Source organism: Diadema antillarum, unplaced genomic scaffold (assembly GCF_040938485.1).
Source record: "Diadema antillarum isolate AM-2024a unplaced genomic scaffold, OU_Dant_1.0 seq00000156_RagTag, whole genome shotgun sequence".
Classification (NCBI taxonomy): domain Eukaryota; kingdom Metazoa; phylum Echinodermata; class Echinoidea; order Diadematoida; family Diadematidae; genus Diadema; species Diadema antillarum.
This window is the reverse complement of record NW_027271228.1, coordinates 294,060-311,898: the sequence shown is the minus strand read 5'-3', so window position 1 is coordinate 311,898 and position 17,839 is coordinate 294,060. Positions and strand designations below refer to the sequence as shown.

The 17,839-nt window shown below is 36.8% G+C and overlaps 1 protein-coding gene across 1 annotated transcript in view; it reads right to left on the bottom strand.

The window, feature by feature from the left end:
- Nucleotides 1-420: 420 nt before the first annotated feature.
- LOC139727841 (trafficking protein particle complex subunit 9-like) overlaps nt 421-17,839 on the bottom strand; it is a 29,283-nt gene continuing 11,864 nt past the window's right edge. Inside the window, exons 7-22 of the mRNA XM_071638814.1 lie at nt 13,366-13,566; nt 12,847-12,916; nt 11,517-11,613; nt 10,767-10,943; nt 10,213-10,373; nt 9,517-9,602; nt 7,649-7,989; nt 7,190-7,272; nt 6,451-6,582; nt 5,944-6,083; nt 5,138-5,277; nt 4,341-4,454; nt 3,686-3,839; nt 2,770-2,962; nt 2,040-2,164; nt 421-1,309 (exon numbers count right to left, since the gene is read on the bottom strand). Of these exons, the coding sequence (XP_071494915.1) occupies nt 1,112-1,309; nt 2,040-2,164; nt 2,770-2,962; nt 3,686-3,839; nt 4,341-4,454; nt 5,138-5,277; nt 5,944-6,083; nt 6,451-6,582; nt 7,190-7,272; nt 7,649-7,989; nt 9,517-9,602; nt 10,213-10,373; nt 10,767-10,943; nt 11,517-11,613; nt 12,847-12,916; nt 13,366-13,566 (2,412 nt within the window). The 3' untranslated portion in view covers nt 421-1,111. The remainder of the gene's footprint in view (nt 1,310-2,039; nt 2,165-2,769; nt 2,963-3,685; nt 3,840-4,340; nt 4,455-5,137; nt 5,278-5,943; nt 6,084-6,450; nt 6,583-7,189; nt 7,273-7,648; nt 7,990-9,516; nt 9,603-10,212; nt 10,374-10,766; nt 10,944-11,516; nt 11,614-12,846; nt 12,917-13,365; nt 13,567-17,839) is intronic.

Below are 17,839 nucleotides of genomic sequence, written 5' to 3'. Positions count from 1 at the left end.
CCAACTCGCCCTCATCACTTTAAAGAGCAGGGAGCTATAATGACCCAGTCACCTCAGAATTCATGTCGTAGTCATTCCTATGGCTCTGTGTCAGCTTTTTGTAGCCCTGAGAAATTATTCTGTGGAATTCTAAAACATTTCACGCTAAATGAATAGCATTCAATATCAATTTTCCATCCATGATTTGCAAATGTATGGGGTTGTTTCCCCCTCCAGTTGGATAGCTCATGCACTAAAAAAAATAACTATATGATGACTATCATAGGTGAATTTTGCCTTCAAATGGTAATTGGCTGCCTAACATTCACACTGTCCATAGACTGACATCAACAATACCAGGTAATCCGATGGCAAGTTAAAAGGCGATTTAGTAATATCAAGAGCAAGAAAAATGCTCAACATGGGTTCACACTGAGAGGAAACATATTTGACCCAACAATTGTTAGTGTTATGCTTTCCATTGCATTGATGACCACAGATTTTACTATCCTATCACAAAAATCATTAGTAAAATGACAATCATACCCACAAAAACCTTTCACTGCTATGATAGTTTCAACTCTCTGCCATTAAATCATGACAGTGACCCTGATTAACACCAGAGTATGATGCTATGATACTTCATCACAATTTAGTGCCTGAGAAAAAGGAACAATCCGACAACAAATTGATTTTACAATGTTACAAGCTGTGACCCTCTCTTACCTTCCTTGTTTCCTCTCCCTGTCTCTCTTTCTATTTTTCTCTCTCTCTCTCTCTCTTTTTACCTTTACCCCTTCCTCTGCTGAGTTGTGCATCCAAGCTGTAGTTAGTATTACTTTGTAAACATACTACATGGCAGTTGGTGCTGAAACACCTACAGGAATCTGCACTGGCACATATCACAAATCCAAGGTCATGTTTCAAACACTAGAGTCTGTCCAACAGTTTGCTTTCCTGACATCCTCCTTTTCACATCACTCTGTTACGAGTTTAGCCTGGACGCATGCAAGATGACATCCTGTTCTACGCAGCAAAAAGTAAGGAATAACTACAAATAAGTTAATGCGGCTAAAATATTGGTTTGGGATACATACAGTAATCCTGAAAGGGATCCAGATTCAGGAGCCTCTCACATTACATGAACTTCGACTGGTGGCCTATACTTCCACACACGCTCTTCCCGTTCTAGTGTAATGGACAGGGAGCTGCTGGGTGAGACGGGGGTAGACTGGTGTACCAACTCCTTGAAGATGATGCCCAGCTTGTAAATACCCTCGTAGAGAAACACATAGCTACACTCATGGCTTGCTGTCTGGTCCTTGTCAAACTGGGGGAATACGAGAAAGTGAACTAAGTTTCAGCATCATATCAGAACTTTACATAAAATAAGTGACTTCTAAAATATAAAATGGCTGTCTCATTTCTTGATTGGTAATATCTGTCGCCATGAGGGGGTTCTTCTTGACTCATTAATGTTCACTATACAACTAGATTTGTACTCTTGCTCAATTATTATTATTTTCTTTTTTAATCAAGGACGGTCAGAGAAATATTGTAGATGACTGACTTAAGGTTTTGGTGGGCATTCATAGCAGTTTCTTCATCTAATCTCACTCTGTATCTAACATACAATCACTATCAACACCTAAGACTACTTTTTAATGAAAACAAAATTTAAAAAAGGAACAAAAACAAAAACAAAATTAATATTTGGTTTCCTCAGAGTTGATCTTGTTCTGCTTCCTAGCCCCAGCACCAACACCTGTCTTCTGAAATCCTCTTGTCCTCCTGGGAGCTCATTTAAATGGATTTTGCTATACTTGACTCTTCTCAGTGAATGTAGCAAGTAAAGGGTAAAGGCTAAAATTACTGTTTTAAAAAAAAAAAAAATCACTTCATTTTGACGAAATGTCAAATCCTAATATACTACATGAATTTGCATGAGAATAATAGTCATAGACCAATATTCAAACAATATCAATATTATATTCTATCTGGCAATATAATGTTAATTTCTGATACAGAATGGTGGAAATTAAATGCTTGTAGAGACACACCTGATGAATGACTTTTGAGGTAGTTCCTAGGCAGGCCACTTTGTCTGTAGGTTGCAGCTCTCGACGATCATTTTCCTGATCCATGTACACCTCACTGCTCAGCTCAATGGAACCAACACAGGAGTCTTCAAAACAAAAGGAGAAAGAAGGAAAGAAAAGTACATTAAAATGAAGACAGAGCACTGAATTACATTATAACCATAACATCAGATTAAGACTGCAATATGTTAATTCCAAAAAGCATCTGGAAATTTGAATTAAACAAAATACTAGTATTATGTGTTGAATAATTAAAACTAAAAGTCAATCACATGTTCTGAGGAATGTAACCACTTGACGAAGGAGAAAAAAGACAGAGCAGCAGAACAAGAAACTTGAACAAATGGTACAAATCTCATATTGTACCTTCAGAATTATCAAATCTGCCTCATGGCATTATACCATATGTTTACTGTTCATGGGATACCACAATTGCAAATTTGAATCATGAAAAAATTTGAAAAAAACTTTTGTAAGTAAAATATAACATCAAAATTATCATTTTACAGCAGGTAGTTTCCTAAATGCAGAACAGCAGAGCAGCTGATAACAACAAAACAAAAACAAACGGACCAAATCTGTACTCTGATTAATCATAATGACTTTTGAGCTGCAAAGCATATGAAAATGCTATTACTTCACATAACATCAATCATATGAGAGATATATTACATAATCACCGGATGCTCACCTAATTTACTCGTCACACACACAGATGCTGTCAAGGGTTCCCCACGGCTGACACTCACTGGTTCCCCCACCGTGTGAGGTTCCCCATTCAAACACACCTCCCACCACACTGGGAAGGGTACAATATTATCCAAGTCATCAGGTGAGAGGGTTAGCTGCTCCACTGATGCACCTCCAAACTTATTATTGGTGGGGTGGGGCCAAGTCAGTCAAGGAAAATGTACAGAAATTCTAAATCATTCTCATCTACTCAATCTTTTTTATTTTTCATTTTTGTTTTATTTTTATTTTTTTGCACTCAGGGAAAATGACAACCATAATGGTAAAAGAAGAAATTAATAGTAGCAGTAGTATCAAAAGTAATAACAATATCAATAATAGTACAAATAATAGCAATAATGATAATAAAAATACCAATCAAATCTACCACAAAAGCAAACAAACAAACAAACAGTCTCTATGTATGTTGATCATAAAATGAGAGGGAATGGACGAGCAAGTGCATAGAACAGGAAACTTGATAATTTTGTACAATTCACAACACCCTCTCATCCATAGGTCACTGCTTTCCATTTGCCTTGCACAAAAGACTCTGATAGTGATAACTATCTAGATTATTCTTAAATGAATGGATTCATGCATTTAATTATGAAGGAGTTACAACAAACAGAATCACAAAACAGAGCTTTAGAATACCAACATTTAGTCCACTGGCATTCTGATGACATCATTAGAATGTGACTGTGAGGCCATATTAAAGATTCCACTAATACAGGGAACAACATTTAATCATGAACACAGAGGAACTTTCAGAGAGACCAATTTGTAACTCCCTTTTAATCTGCTACAATCTACTAGTTTCTCTGGATGTTAACCTGCTCCATGGGGAATCCCCTGGATTTGGTTTCAAAGGATATACAGTGCCACCTGATGTCCACCATGGTAGCCAGCTGCTGTGAGAAGAGCCTGGAGTGAGGGGCTAACTCCTGGCTAGTGTTTGGTGGGCTATACATGACAGGCTCCTCCTCCTCTTCCTCCTCCACCTCAAAGCGATCTACCCTGACAGCCATCCTGAGAACAGTAAGCCATTCGACATCAAAGTAAATCATCATTAAAGTATATCATCACCATCATCATCATTATCATCATCATATACCAGAACATCTAAATCAGTATCACCATACATACAAGAATGTCTAAATCAGTATCTTCCAGGATCCCATTACTCCCCAAAAGCCTGATATGAAACACATGACAATTTCATGTTCCGTAACTTTCATTCTTTTTTTTTTTACATCTGATTTTGATAAAACTTGTACAGTGCACTCCCGTTAACAAACACAGTTATAAACAAAATTCCTGATACTATGAAAGAAAATTGCCGGTCTTGAGGACTTCATTTAATGGAGTCCACTGTACCATTCTTCCTGCTTGGTAAAAGTACATCAATCAAAATCAGCTGAATATGAGGTGGACAGACAATTAACCCACTTCAGGCATGCTTCTCATGTCTCCAGAGAGTTTGTATAGGACCAGCCAGGTTTCTGTACCCAGTGGGTTAACAAACCTCACCTCTTGGTCCTCTGACTCTCCAGGGCCATCTCACACTGCTCCTCTCCATATTGCACTATCAGGTCCTGAGAGGTGGCATTCATGGCATCAAGCACAAGATGGAATTGTCGTGGGCTGCAGAATGTTTAATAACAAATACAAACTCACAGGTTTTCATGTGTACATGGAAACAATAATGTCCACCAAATTACAGAACATATCCCTTTCTAACCCTTTCAACCACTCACACTTATTCCTGATTTGCTTAAATATCAATAAGTTAATTTATTAATAAAGACCCAAATCTTCCATTCATTTAGTCTTTGTTTCATGCTTTCAGGGACACACATCTCCTTTTCCCCGATTACTTTGATAATGTACAATTATCTATCCCTTCTGATTTTCTAATATCAATGAATGAGCTTTCGTACAATAACGTCCCCTTATTTCTGGTATGGAGAGAAAAAAGAAATTCTCTCCCTGTAATACTGCATCAAATTTACCTTCCTCTTAATTCTACCTCAGTCATAAGCAAACCACATCAACACAAACTCTGCTTTAAAATCTGCTGTGATGCACTTTGCTTTCACTAATTGCTCTTGCCATGACAGGGATAACATGCATTTCATAATCATCAATGGCATATTAATTATCACTTGATTCCTATTCAGCAAGGAGAGAATCCTCTAGCCTTACACAGAGCAATTTCTGGGCTTCTTTATCTATCTTTGTATCAAAACTTATGTGTGTGTAATTTATACAGGTCCCTGGGACAATTACAGACTCTAATTAAGTTTTGTATAATATTCAGTGCTTACTCTGTGGCTGGTATCGTTGTCCACTTTGTGAAGACCACTGATGGCTGGACCTCCACATTTAGAACCAGTGATGTCCGTCTGTAGTATTCATCCACACCCTCACCACCAGAGTACTGAATGTTGAGGCTGCCCTCTATTGTCTGTATTGAGAAACACCATGTCAATCACATTAGTATGCTATTGGCATTCTTATTGATCCAGAAAGATGCCAGAGTAGAGTAAAAAGAACTTCAGTGTGACATATGGAATGATAGAGAAATTAAGGCAGAATTACAAAAACATCTGTGAAGTAGTAAGATTGCTGAATTACTTTTTTTTTTTTTTTTGCAGTATGCTGCAAGGACATGTTCACATGTGTACACACACCAGTACAAAAACAAACCACAAGTACTACGGAAACTCTTCAATAATTTTGGTGAGCAAAATCTAACTCTGTTAACAAAGAGTGCATTAAGTGGTCATTGGGTGAAGAATGAGAATGGTCAATATGACAGTGGCACAATAAATATATTTCTTGAGAGCATAAAAAATGCACCAATATGATATGATAACAAAAGTAGGGCCAACGGGAATTTTTTAATCAGTTGTCAAAAGGGGTAGACTTTGCATAAACTGGAAAGTAAAAAGTTTGATTGTCAGACTTGTACATCAAATTATTACAGACTAACCTTCTTAGCAAATAATGTCTGAAATAAAGTTAACTATTGAAAGTATTTTGATGCATGAGTCATGATGTCAGTCAATCAAATGTCAGATGAGAACTATCACTTCTTCTGTGACACTGACTGACACTGCAACATACAAACCTGTTGTAGTCGGCTTATGTCCAGCTCATGAGGAGCTAATGTCTGCTGTTCTATCATAGAAGACGAGGGTGAACGTGTTGGGTGAGAGAGACCTGGCAATTGATCCAGTCTGTTCACTGTGGGGGTAGGTGGAACATTTGCTGTGTTCACAAAAATAAAAGTGAAAATAATAACAGATCAATGCAGTTACAGCGATTGATACTAATACTACTTTAGACTGTTCTCAGAAGTAGATTAATGATTACAAAATGTCCCTGCTTCTTGTGATGACAAAAAGATAACAAGGAAAGAAAAAAAGATATAAGGTGAAGAAGAAGGAGGAGAAGAAGACAAAAATTTCACATCAGGGTTGAAGAAATAATGGGATAATATCACAGTAAGGGAGAACGTCAAATTAAGCAATATGTTTACTTAGTACTCTACTGCATTTCATTCTTGGAATAGTCATCTGACTCACATTACATCTGTGACAATCAATGCAAATGAAGTGATAGGAATGCCACTCACATGGCTTTGTGTTGCCTGACTTGACACAGAACTCTCCTCTAGCCTTGATGTAGAGGGTAAGAGTGAGTTGACTGGATGGCTGGAGGGGAAGTTGAGTCTTCACATTCTCCTCACTCCATGTAAAGATGTCATCTGGGGGAACACACAGGCAGTCAGAGAGATAAAGAAGCAGAGGAACCCACAAATGATTTAGAAGAGTAAAACCAGGGGAAGACAAATGTTTGGAACTTATTCACTCAAAAAAATCTAAATATTTGATCCACACATGTGAAGACAAAAAAAAAAAAAATGCACATTACATTCAGAGGTAGCACACTTTGTATGAATAATAAAAAATATAAAAAAATAGACTCCCAGGGCTCTCAAATGAAATAGGCCATGTATAGCCTAAAGCAGAGACTCGCGCAGTGAATATATCCCAACACCAAATATGTGATCTTCACGATGGAATCCCATTTTTCCACTAATAAAAGAATAAAGAGACAACTTAAACATTCTGTAAAGTAATGAAATATTCAACCAATTGCTGACAAGACATTGGGGATTTACAATACCTGGGAGGCAATGGGTAAAGCACTCTCACAGCTTAACCTGACAATAATTTAACAGTGTAGTTAATGTAAATACACATGTAGGATTGTACCAATTATTGTATATCCTCTTCAACACACACACAGATACAACATGGAGTCTAAACAAACAAAATAAACAGATACGGTACTTGAATAAGCAGACATACCCAAGTTGCAATCAAGACAGATATCCAACATCTCCACAGGAACATCCTTACTGCAGTTGGTTAATCGCACCTCGCACTCACAGCTGTATAAATCAACAGTGAACACATATTGTGTTTAAAATATGTTAACCACAGGGAAGTACAATCAGAAAATGAAATGTCAATACAATAACAAGATATATGACATATCCAATATTCAATACCTCCATTTAACATTATCCGGTTGACCTCACATACTTCACGACATGAAGAAATATTACTGGGGGACTTTACAAAAGGAGAACTTATGAAAGAGCAGCAAGCAAAGCAACTCTTATTAGAAAATCTCTTTGACATTCAGAATATATGGCAGACAATACTTTCAGTAAAATGTACATTGCTGACCTACAAAAGGAATTGGGTATATTACATTGCATTGGGAACTTAACAGTTTACATATGAGAACAAAGAGAGGTTCACCTTTCGCCTGCCAGCAGACTCACTGCAGCGCTCATGCTTGCCTGCTTGTCTGAAGGGTCAAGGGTCAGCCTGCTAGCTGCCTTAGGAAGGGAGGTGGAGATTTTGAGCAGTGGGAGGGCTGGTGCTACCTTCACCTGGTAGAAGGGCTCGGACACGCCTGGTACATGGGCCAGCCGGCAGTGGCTCTCCACACCCAGCACATTGGTGGTGTACCCTGTGATGGTGAGCAGTCCTGCACCCTTGGGCTTACCCATCAGTGATACCACGTGGGGGCCAGACTCCGGTGGGAGGGTGATAGTGGCAGGGATGGGCTCAAACTTTAGCCCCTCTACCAGGAAGCCCTACAAAACAGATGATGTCAGTGTGGAGAGTGAGATAGATCATTTACTAAGAGGATAACCTATGAGGACAAAAGAATGTATATTATTGTGGACTCAGATCCTATTAATATTTGTAGTAACTTGATACTCCAGCACTACTTTATAAAATATTTGTAACAGCTTTCCATAACACTACACAATAACAATACTACACTAAGTGCAGTACACAATTCCTCATTTCTCGGCTTATTACCATGGCACTTTAAAAACACTGTAATAAGTATTAGTATCTAATTGCTCTCAACGGATTAAACGTATCAAGCCCATACCGAATCGCAGCTCCACTGTTTACCCTCTGCATTTGTAAGTCTGTGTCATAAATTGTGAAGAATCTTGACTCTGTATAAGTGGAATTTCTTGTACATTTTGCATAACTTAAAACTAGCACACAAAAGAATATAAGTATATGAATATGTTTGCTTCTCATATGTAATATATTGTCTCTTTGATTCCAAAGAACTAAAAACATGTGAAATCCATTTTATCCAGCTGATTGAAAAAAAAAAAAGGAAAAAAAAAAGTCACACAAAAAATTCCACTGGAACAGTAATATGTTCATTTTTAAAGATTTTGGTCCTGTAGAAAATATCAATAAAATAAGAACATGGTTACTTTGTGGAAACATGCTGTAACTGCCCTTCCACTTGATCACTTGGAAGTATTGCTCAAGCAATCTTCCCATGTCTCCTCCTCCTGTTAAGCCTAACTAGGCCAGGGGGGGCCTCCGAGGCCCCCCCCCCCTCGACGTTCCGCGCGATGTACACGGTGTATCACAATCGCAAAAAGCTATTGCCGCGACGTTTCATGACTTTTTTCTTTCGAGTCTCCTGCATCTTTTGACACCAAATTTGCGACACCCGGGCGCGCGGTTCCGAAGTTACACATAAATATGTACATGCATGTCAGACCAAAAATTGCTCAAAAACATGAATTCCTGTACAATTTCAATGCAAACTGTGCTTACAGGCAAATTTCATAAAAGCATGATTATTTTGGTGTTTTATTGATTAAAATCAATGAATAACATATTTTCTTGTTTGGAGCGATGTCACGGACAAATTTCATCGAAAAAACAATGAAAAACATAAAGTCGAAAAAACAGAGAAATACGTAAGAAATTCAAGAAACAATAAAATACTTACGAATTCTTAGTTATATCACAATTTTTTTTTATTACATTTGCTAAGGACACAAAAAAGGATATTTACACAAAAAACGTGCCTGTTTTGAGCTTTATTTTGTGATTTATACCAAATAGTCTGATTTCATGCATCATTAAGCATAAATTAGCATAATTTAGCATAAATGATAATTTTTTGAAAAATTAACTTCATGGTCTTTTAGATTACATCATAGGCAATGTGTGTGCCAATTTTCGTCGCGATGACGCGATCGACGGCCGAGATCTGGAGGGGGGGGGGAGGCCCCCCCCAGCTCTATCAACTACCTAAATAGCCTGGCCTATAGGGTTAAATCTTTCATACTCACCAGATTTGCCACTCTCAGCTCAAATGGGAGAGGATTGTAGACCTGCAGACATACTTCACATGCCTCGTTCTCCACCCACTTGAAGTCTGAATTCACAAGAATACACCACAAATAAACATACATGTAAATTTCAGTCACAATCCATCAAAGTTGCTTGAGCTTTTAAATGTGAATATTGTTAGTGTGTTTAAAATTTCTAATGTTCCTGTCTCCCCCTTTAGCTCAAAGGTCAAACATTTCACAACAGACAGAAAGCTCTCTGCACTCCTAACCCATTGAAGACTAGTCCTGATTATACTCAAGCAGGTGTCAATGAAAAATTGAAGTTACAGTAAAATCAGTCCGTCCTCAGAGGGTTAACAGAATAATTGCACTCACATCCTAGACCATCTACACACAGCATAAACTCATGGAACTCAATCAAATGCATTTTGGCATGATAAACAGCCATATCTAGCAGTTTGCAGTACAAAGACATATTTTATTTTTTAATGATTCATGAAGCCATGTCCTAATATTCAGTGGACCCACATAATCATGGCTGTCCTACATAAAACTGACAGGCACAAATTAAGCCTATGCTATGTTGTAGGCTTGCTTCATTTTCTCCCCTCCCCCTCTCCCTTGAGCACTTCAACAGTTTCCATCAAAGCTCTCTGAAGAAACTTCAGTTGACAAGAAATAGCAGATCCTCACCGACTTTGGAGCGATCCCTCTGAAGTGTGTTGTTTCTAGAGTTCATAGGTGTGTAGATGAAGGGACTAGAGGTGACCGAGTCTCGTCCATCCTTCATGGTCAGTCTCTGTGGGATTCTATGTGGCAGTAGCTGGCTTGATAGTCGGATGAGTTGAAATGACCTGTCCAGGCAGAGCATCATTAAAGATGATATAATATGTGTTATACGAAAGCTAAATTTTCTTCAATTATGTAGCTCCTCTAATAAGTATTTTATAACATATTTTGATACAACTGGGATGGAGGCAAACATAGTGTTAACTGTTGAATATCATTCCTTAAATGTTTAGACATGTCAATAAACCTGGTTTACCTGTTTCTTTTTATGTAGTCTGCAGTTATTACACAAATGTATTTTCTATTGGCCGTCATTTGTCACAATTAGTCACACCAAAAAGTGTGGCTGTCTATTTCCTCCTTCCTAATGTAATTTGCAGACGTTATAAAACAGACCTCCACAACATGCTCATCTGCCATGCAAAGGAGTAAGAGACTGGTGGAGCTGAAAGACTCACTTGACGATGGGAAATGAAGTGAAAGGAACGGCTGGAACGATGAGACCGTTGTCGATGGAGAGGGGGAGAGGGATTCCAGGCGTCTTGCTGGTCAGTGTTTCCAGCTGAGCTGCAGTCTCTCTTTTCTCGTTTGATGTCATCTTGTCATGGAATGAATGCAGCATGAGAGACAGGTACCTGGGAACAGGACACAAAATTACTACATTTGCATTCATCTGAACACATTAAAAAACCACAGAAGAACAAAACAAGATAGATTGGACTGTCTGGGCACATTCTGTATGAAGCATTCTGTATGAAACAATAAGTCTTCATCAGCATATCTTGAGGACTAAAACTATCATTTTAGCTTTTGTAAATATTTTCTGTAATATCTTTCATTTTTGCAAAAGGTTTTTTTCTTTGTGATATTGTTCATAAATCAGTTAGAATGATCCACTGTAAATTGATACAACTACAACTTAACAGCACAAATTATTTTCAATCTCTGAAAGTACTACAGTTACCACAACTCTGTACAGGCAGTAATCCATACGATGTCAGTTAGAATTCAGAAGAAAATTCTACTAACATATAATTTAATCACAAGAATTAAAGAGAATATTTCAATTCAGATACTGCATATTGGCATAATACTGAATGAAGAGACTATATAATGACTGAAAAAAAATCAATGACTGCAAATAATCTGCCAACATGTACTATCTACAATAGTGTGCAAGTAGCACTGTTTGTAGTAGCTATGTTTACCTGACAGCCAGTCTATGGTCCCCCATCCGCCGAGCTGTGAGGATTAGTTCAGTCAACAGCTTGATCTGAAGAACTGGCCAACCATTAGGATGATCTACTGCATAATGAGAAAAATTGTCAAAAAGAGGAGAAAAGAATGGCAATTAAGATTTCACAAACAAACATATAGTATGCATTTTACACTGGATAATTTGATTCTATGGTAATTCAATGACAATGTATATATAAATATTGAATGAAATGTTCTGAGGATATTTTGTATTTTTATTCTGCATTAATGATCAGAACTCATGCATCAAGCTAATCAATTCATTTCGTGCTACACTTTCACATCAAAAACAGCATGTTGGAAAAGACATATGAAATACATATATCATATCAATAAATACCTGAATATAAAGATACCAACTGCCTTTGTGATTATGTAATCTTACATTGCAATATTAAATTTCACTGCACATGGAAATAAAAAAACACACTTTATTAGACAATATTTCAAAGTACTGATGAAGATAGCACAGTAATCAAAAAAACTGAAAGGAGAACTGGAGCACTTAAATAAAATCAAATTACATAAGAAGTCTCCAATTGACATGTACAAAGCTAAGTTCCCCCTTTGTTTTTGACATGAAATCAAAAGGTTGTATTCTCCATTCAAATTAATGAAGTGTATCTTAAAAACATAGAAATGATGACCTTTGTGGTGAAGGGATTGGAGTTGCTAAATTATTCACTATAAAAAAAAAACATGATTTTTATAATATTTTCAAGTACAGACCAATAGGAGAGCTCTGAGGTGACAAGATCAAACTGTCTTCCAATCTGTTAGTGTAGCTGCTTCTAGTATCTTAACTTTGTAAAAAAATGTGAATGTTACACTGCCACAACTCTATTCTTTAATATCAGACTTGGATAAAACTACTACTCTGCTTGTATGATTTTACTCTCTTTATCAAAGTCAACTGGGCGAAGGTATGAAGACTAGAAATAAATCTGAAACTAGTGGATTACCACCCTAGCACTGAATAAACAGTCGATGAACACAAGAGTTCAAAAGTCAATTCAATTTAAATTGACAATTGTTTACCTGTACGTATATATGTACGTATATTGTTTGTTTGTTTAATGTTCTTATATCTTTTGTGATACTCTGTTGTAACGTGATACATATGTACTCTGTTCTACAGCGCCATGAGTATTTTTTTAGGTAGAATGGGCACTTTATAAGAGTCTCTCTATAATTATCATTATTTTATTAAAAGTGATAAATGTGTACAAAGCAATGTCTAACTTTGCTTCTACTCATCAATGCAGACTGATTTGCCCTTACCTAGATTTCGCTCCTTGACATTTAGTGTGACCTTGAAACCATCCAAAGCCTCAAGGAGTAGTGAGTGGCACTGGAAAACAAGCATCGATTGTATTAAAAACAAATGGCAAAATTAACAAGGTCAATCGGGATGAGCTATTAAACCAGCAACAAACAAAGAAAAACAAAACAGTTACCTGGTAGGTCTACTACCTGCAAAGTACAACGTAGATGAGAGAGTAAGTACATAGAAAAATTATGAGCAGGAAATCAGAGGATGGTATGACATACATTTGTACGAAAGAAGAAATCTTGTCTGACAAACATTTGTTATTAAAAAGTTAAAACTTTGATGTAAGTTGACATTAAAAACAAACAAACAAAAAACAAACAGACACTTATGGATGTTGTTTACTATACGTTATGGCATATGATCTTGTAAACATAGCTGTATATCCTGGAAAAGTTATTTCTGAACCAAAACAGCATGATCTACATGATACCGGTACTGAACAATAATGAAATTTTAGTTGGATTTACCATAGCCCAACTGGAGTTTGGATTAGTGGGACTAACACACTGCATTGCAGCAACTCGTTTGAAGAATGCTGCTTTCCGATGGAACCCAATCTTGGCAAAAAGCCTAGAGAGGGCACTGTATCGCTGCACCTTTTCATGCTCAGGAAGGTTGAGGTTGATGTAGATGACATTCTGGAGGAAATCTGCTGCATCCATGGTTTTCTGTGACAGAGAGTTTAGGTTGAAATGATATGTGAGTATGAGCAATTTATGAAATAAAGCACACTTTGAATTCAACATTTATTGTACACAACATTCTGTTAACTATATACTTCCCATGACCCAGGGTGTAGAGCTGCAAACCACTGTGCATGTTTCATCCAAGCAAGCATTAGGCTAGCCAACCTATACAGTCAGTGTACTTCAATTGTGCTTGTGAAGTCATATTTCCTAGTTTTGCAACATATTTTTGCTGTAATGATGGGTGTCCACTAACACAGGTAATGCAAGTGTAAGCCTGAAGGGTATCAGCTGCCATAATTAACTGACTCCCACATTAAACATTTTACAGGTGCTTGTAATGTTATTATCATAAGATTAACAGTGCATAATTTCTGAAGTGCATCCTTGCCAGCCACTTTTTGAGATTATCTTATCAATTAGTGGCATTTCTTAAAACATTCTTGCTGTACTTAGTGAACAGGCTTAACGTAAGAACATTTCTGACATTTCTGTCGCATCTTATTCATCAACATACAAAAACTATACTTCTGGAAACAGTCATTACAATTGTATGTTTCATTACTATTGCTGGCTGATCATCAATCAAATGGTTGCAACTGCACATTTCATTTACACTCTTTATACAGACTAAGAAAATGGGCCCTTCCATTGAAAATGAAGTGTGGTCAAATGTGCTAATACACACAAGATGAACTGCTTGTAGGTCCTCTAATACATACAAAAATAAAAAGAAGAAACAAAACAAATTTCTCATACAACCCAACAGTGATAGCACGGCTGAGAACCATCAGAAATAAAATCATAATTTCCTACATGGAAGGATGAAAACAAAAAGCCTTGGGCATAATGGTTACACACATAAAACTACTTTCTTATCTAGAAAAGCACAGATAATTTGTAACGTTTTAACAGTACTACACATTTAAACATGCGTGATGACAACTACATACATGTAAATCTAGATCACAAATTAAATGACTGGAACAAGCAAGTGCTTTGCTCTATGAAAAATAAGCATGATCTCACATCTACAACGTACTATCAACACCATATGATATCATGAAATGCAACAAATCATTGAGCTGAATGAATTTATTAAAATGAATAACTTGCAATACAAAAAAAAAAATATTGCAAATAAGGAGATTCTCTAATCACTCTCTTTTAGCTTGAAAGTGTATGGCAGAAATCAACTTGTAAAAACTTCTTGTACAGTAATTGCAATATCAAAAGTAATATCACCAAAGAGACAAAGGTTTCAAACAAACTAAGAATGCTACGTGCTATTTCATGGATGGCGTTCTTGGTAAATAACACAAAAATATATCATCTCCACTATTAGATATGAACAAACACCCAGACAACATGTTGGTAAACTTGTCAAACGAACATGCCACAGACTCAAGGGCCTGGATTCTGGAAGATGGTTTATTACAACTATGGACTACACCATTGGCAGTTCATAACTAAAGTTCTGCAGCACCCTTAACTACACTGTACAACATGTAGAAGTAGACTAATGGAAGTTAAATTACATCCTTGGTCCAGCTAAGATAATCTAACCAAACACTTCTGTAGCTGCTTATGTTATGTTTTTGTTTGTAAGAATTGAAGTCTAGATTTTGTAGGAGATAAATTGTATTTCGCTTGCATTACATTGCAAGAATTAGTTACAACTGACTTGTATTGCTACATTTCAGACCTTTATACTCTGTGCCACAATCATTTTGAAGCAAAGGAGATTATTTTGACTGCAGCATACATGTGTACTTCCCCAAGTGATACATGTAAATCTATCAGGTAAGAAAAACCTGCATGCAGCAAACATAAGGCCAACTGCTGCATGTAATGCCAGGAGACCATACATTGTGGGCATCACAAAGGCAATTGTCTGATGAATGTCTATACCCATGAATGTGGAACTCAAATATATTCCCATACGTTGTACAACTGTACATGCTATCTGACTATCCACCCTCTACCCATGTTGCCAGGAACAGAGCACATTTTGTGGTCTGACTTAAACTATGGTCCATAGTTTCAATAAATCCCCTTAGAGAATGCAGGCCCAATTCGTGCAGACATGTACTGATGAGGCATGCCAAAGTCAGGCTGATGAACAATGTACCTTATTACTCAGGGCATCTCCTTGTTCCTGCAATGATGTCAATCATTGTAACTCACACTATCACAGCATAATCTTCACTTCAATATCAAATATCAAAGGCACAATATCATTCAAGCATGATTATGACTGCCATGAACTGGCTTTAGCTCAGTGGTAGCGCCACTACCAGGTAAGCAGTTCATGTAGGTGACACAAGTTCAAATCCCACTCTTAGTTTCTTCTTTTTCACTTCGTGTTCAAAATAATACATATCAAGCACAAAATCATACAGTATTTGCGGGCAGTAACAGTAAAAAACAAACTTCTAATTATTCTATCAATGTTGCTATTACAGTTTAAAAAAAAAAAAGAGAGAAAAAAAACAATAATCCAGATGAGATTTACACATCACCGAGGACTGTTTCTATCTGTGCTTTGATTGAAGAGCAAAATGACAATTTTTAAACCACTGTGTAAAAAAGTATAGTAATAATGATAAACAAATATTTTAAAAATCAAAACTTCATGTGACTTCATAATAATCGTTAGAAGTGTTTAAGTATCATGAATGACAACAGGGTTTCAGGAGAGGGAAAATGTCTGTCATATGACTAGAAGCTGATATTCTCTAGAAAATTCCAGCACTACATTGTAAACTGTGGCATAAAAATGTGTGTCATCCATATTTCTTTCTGTTTTGAGGCCACCATCTCAAACATAGTCTGTATCTAGATTTCATTATTCTGGTTGTTTGTACTTTAAAAAAAAAAATATATATATATATATATATATATAAAAAATAGAAAAAAATATATATATATGATTTTCAAACAATGAACCATTTTTTACACTCAACCTTTTCCAATGCTGGCTGATTCATGTAGGATTTAACATCTCTTTGGCTTTGTGATTTATTGACTCACATAACATGCAAATTACAAACAAGAATCCTAAAACCACACTGCAAATACAAGTGTAGAGCGACCATTACAGAGAGATTATCTCCAATCCTTCTTCAATTCTTTCAAGCAGTGCTTATAACTTCCAGTAGCTCTGAGATGAAGAACTCTGGATTTCTCATGTGAGCTTTACATCTTCTCAGTTTACATCATGCCGTGCCAATATTTCACTCTAGCTATGCCCTCTTTTGCTCTGAAGTTTACACATTTTGTTCTCTGTTCTTTTCTTTTCTTTTCTTTTTTGTTTGCAAATGAGGCCAATTACTTTAATACAAAAGACTATTTATTTTCTTGAAGACTACTTATTTTCTTGAAGGGTAAATGTCACGGTTGGGTAAGAAATTACATAGAAGATGAGGGGAAAAAACAAACAAACACTGTACCTGACCATGAAATCTTCCTAGATAACTGTTCTATACCATTATCACAATCCTGTCTTGCTGATACACCTTTCACAATGAATCTACACAGATGGCATTACAAGTGTCTCATATCCTGCATTTGAATATAAAGCAATAAACGTAAAGCATGTACCCGAGTATTTATATGTCTTTAACTTCTGATGAAAAGAACAATTAATTTTTAGTCAGCAAGTCTACAGCACAATGAATCTGCAATTACAGCAGCCACAAGAAGGGCCACTGTACATCAAACAGTCAATATTTGATCATGCAGGTTTAACAGCAATAGAACACAATGTATATATCACTGTTACTGCCAGATGGTGTGTCTAGATGAATTTGAAGTGAAGGGGTGAAATAGTTGACCTCTCCACATTAAAGTCTGCATAGTATCAACACTGTGCACAATCAGGGAATGTTGGGTAGATTCACTTGTCACCTTCAAATGCAGTATAACTGATTTTGTTTCATTCACATGTCTTGTTCAAAGAGAAATGTGTACTACAAACATGGCAAGCATGTGACATGTACAGGGCTGCCAACATCCACACAGCACAATCAGGGAGGTTCCAAAGAGAACTCAGGGAGATACATACTGTCCAATACAAGCATCTTAATGGGCAATGGTAATTCCCAAAGCAGGGAGATTTCTACATTTCTCTTTATGCAGACATGAAAAGCAATATAGATGATTTCAGGAAGCGCCCTGCAGAATAAGGGAGATTTGGCAGCTCCGCATGTACTAGCATACAAAAGGTGTGCAGAACCCCTATCTCTTTTTACTG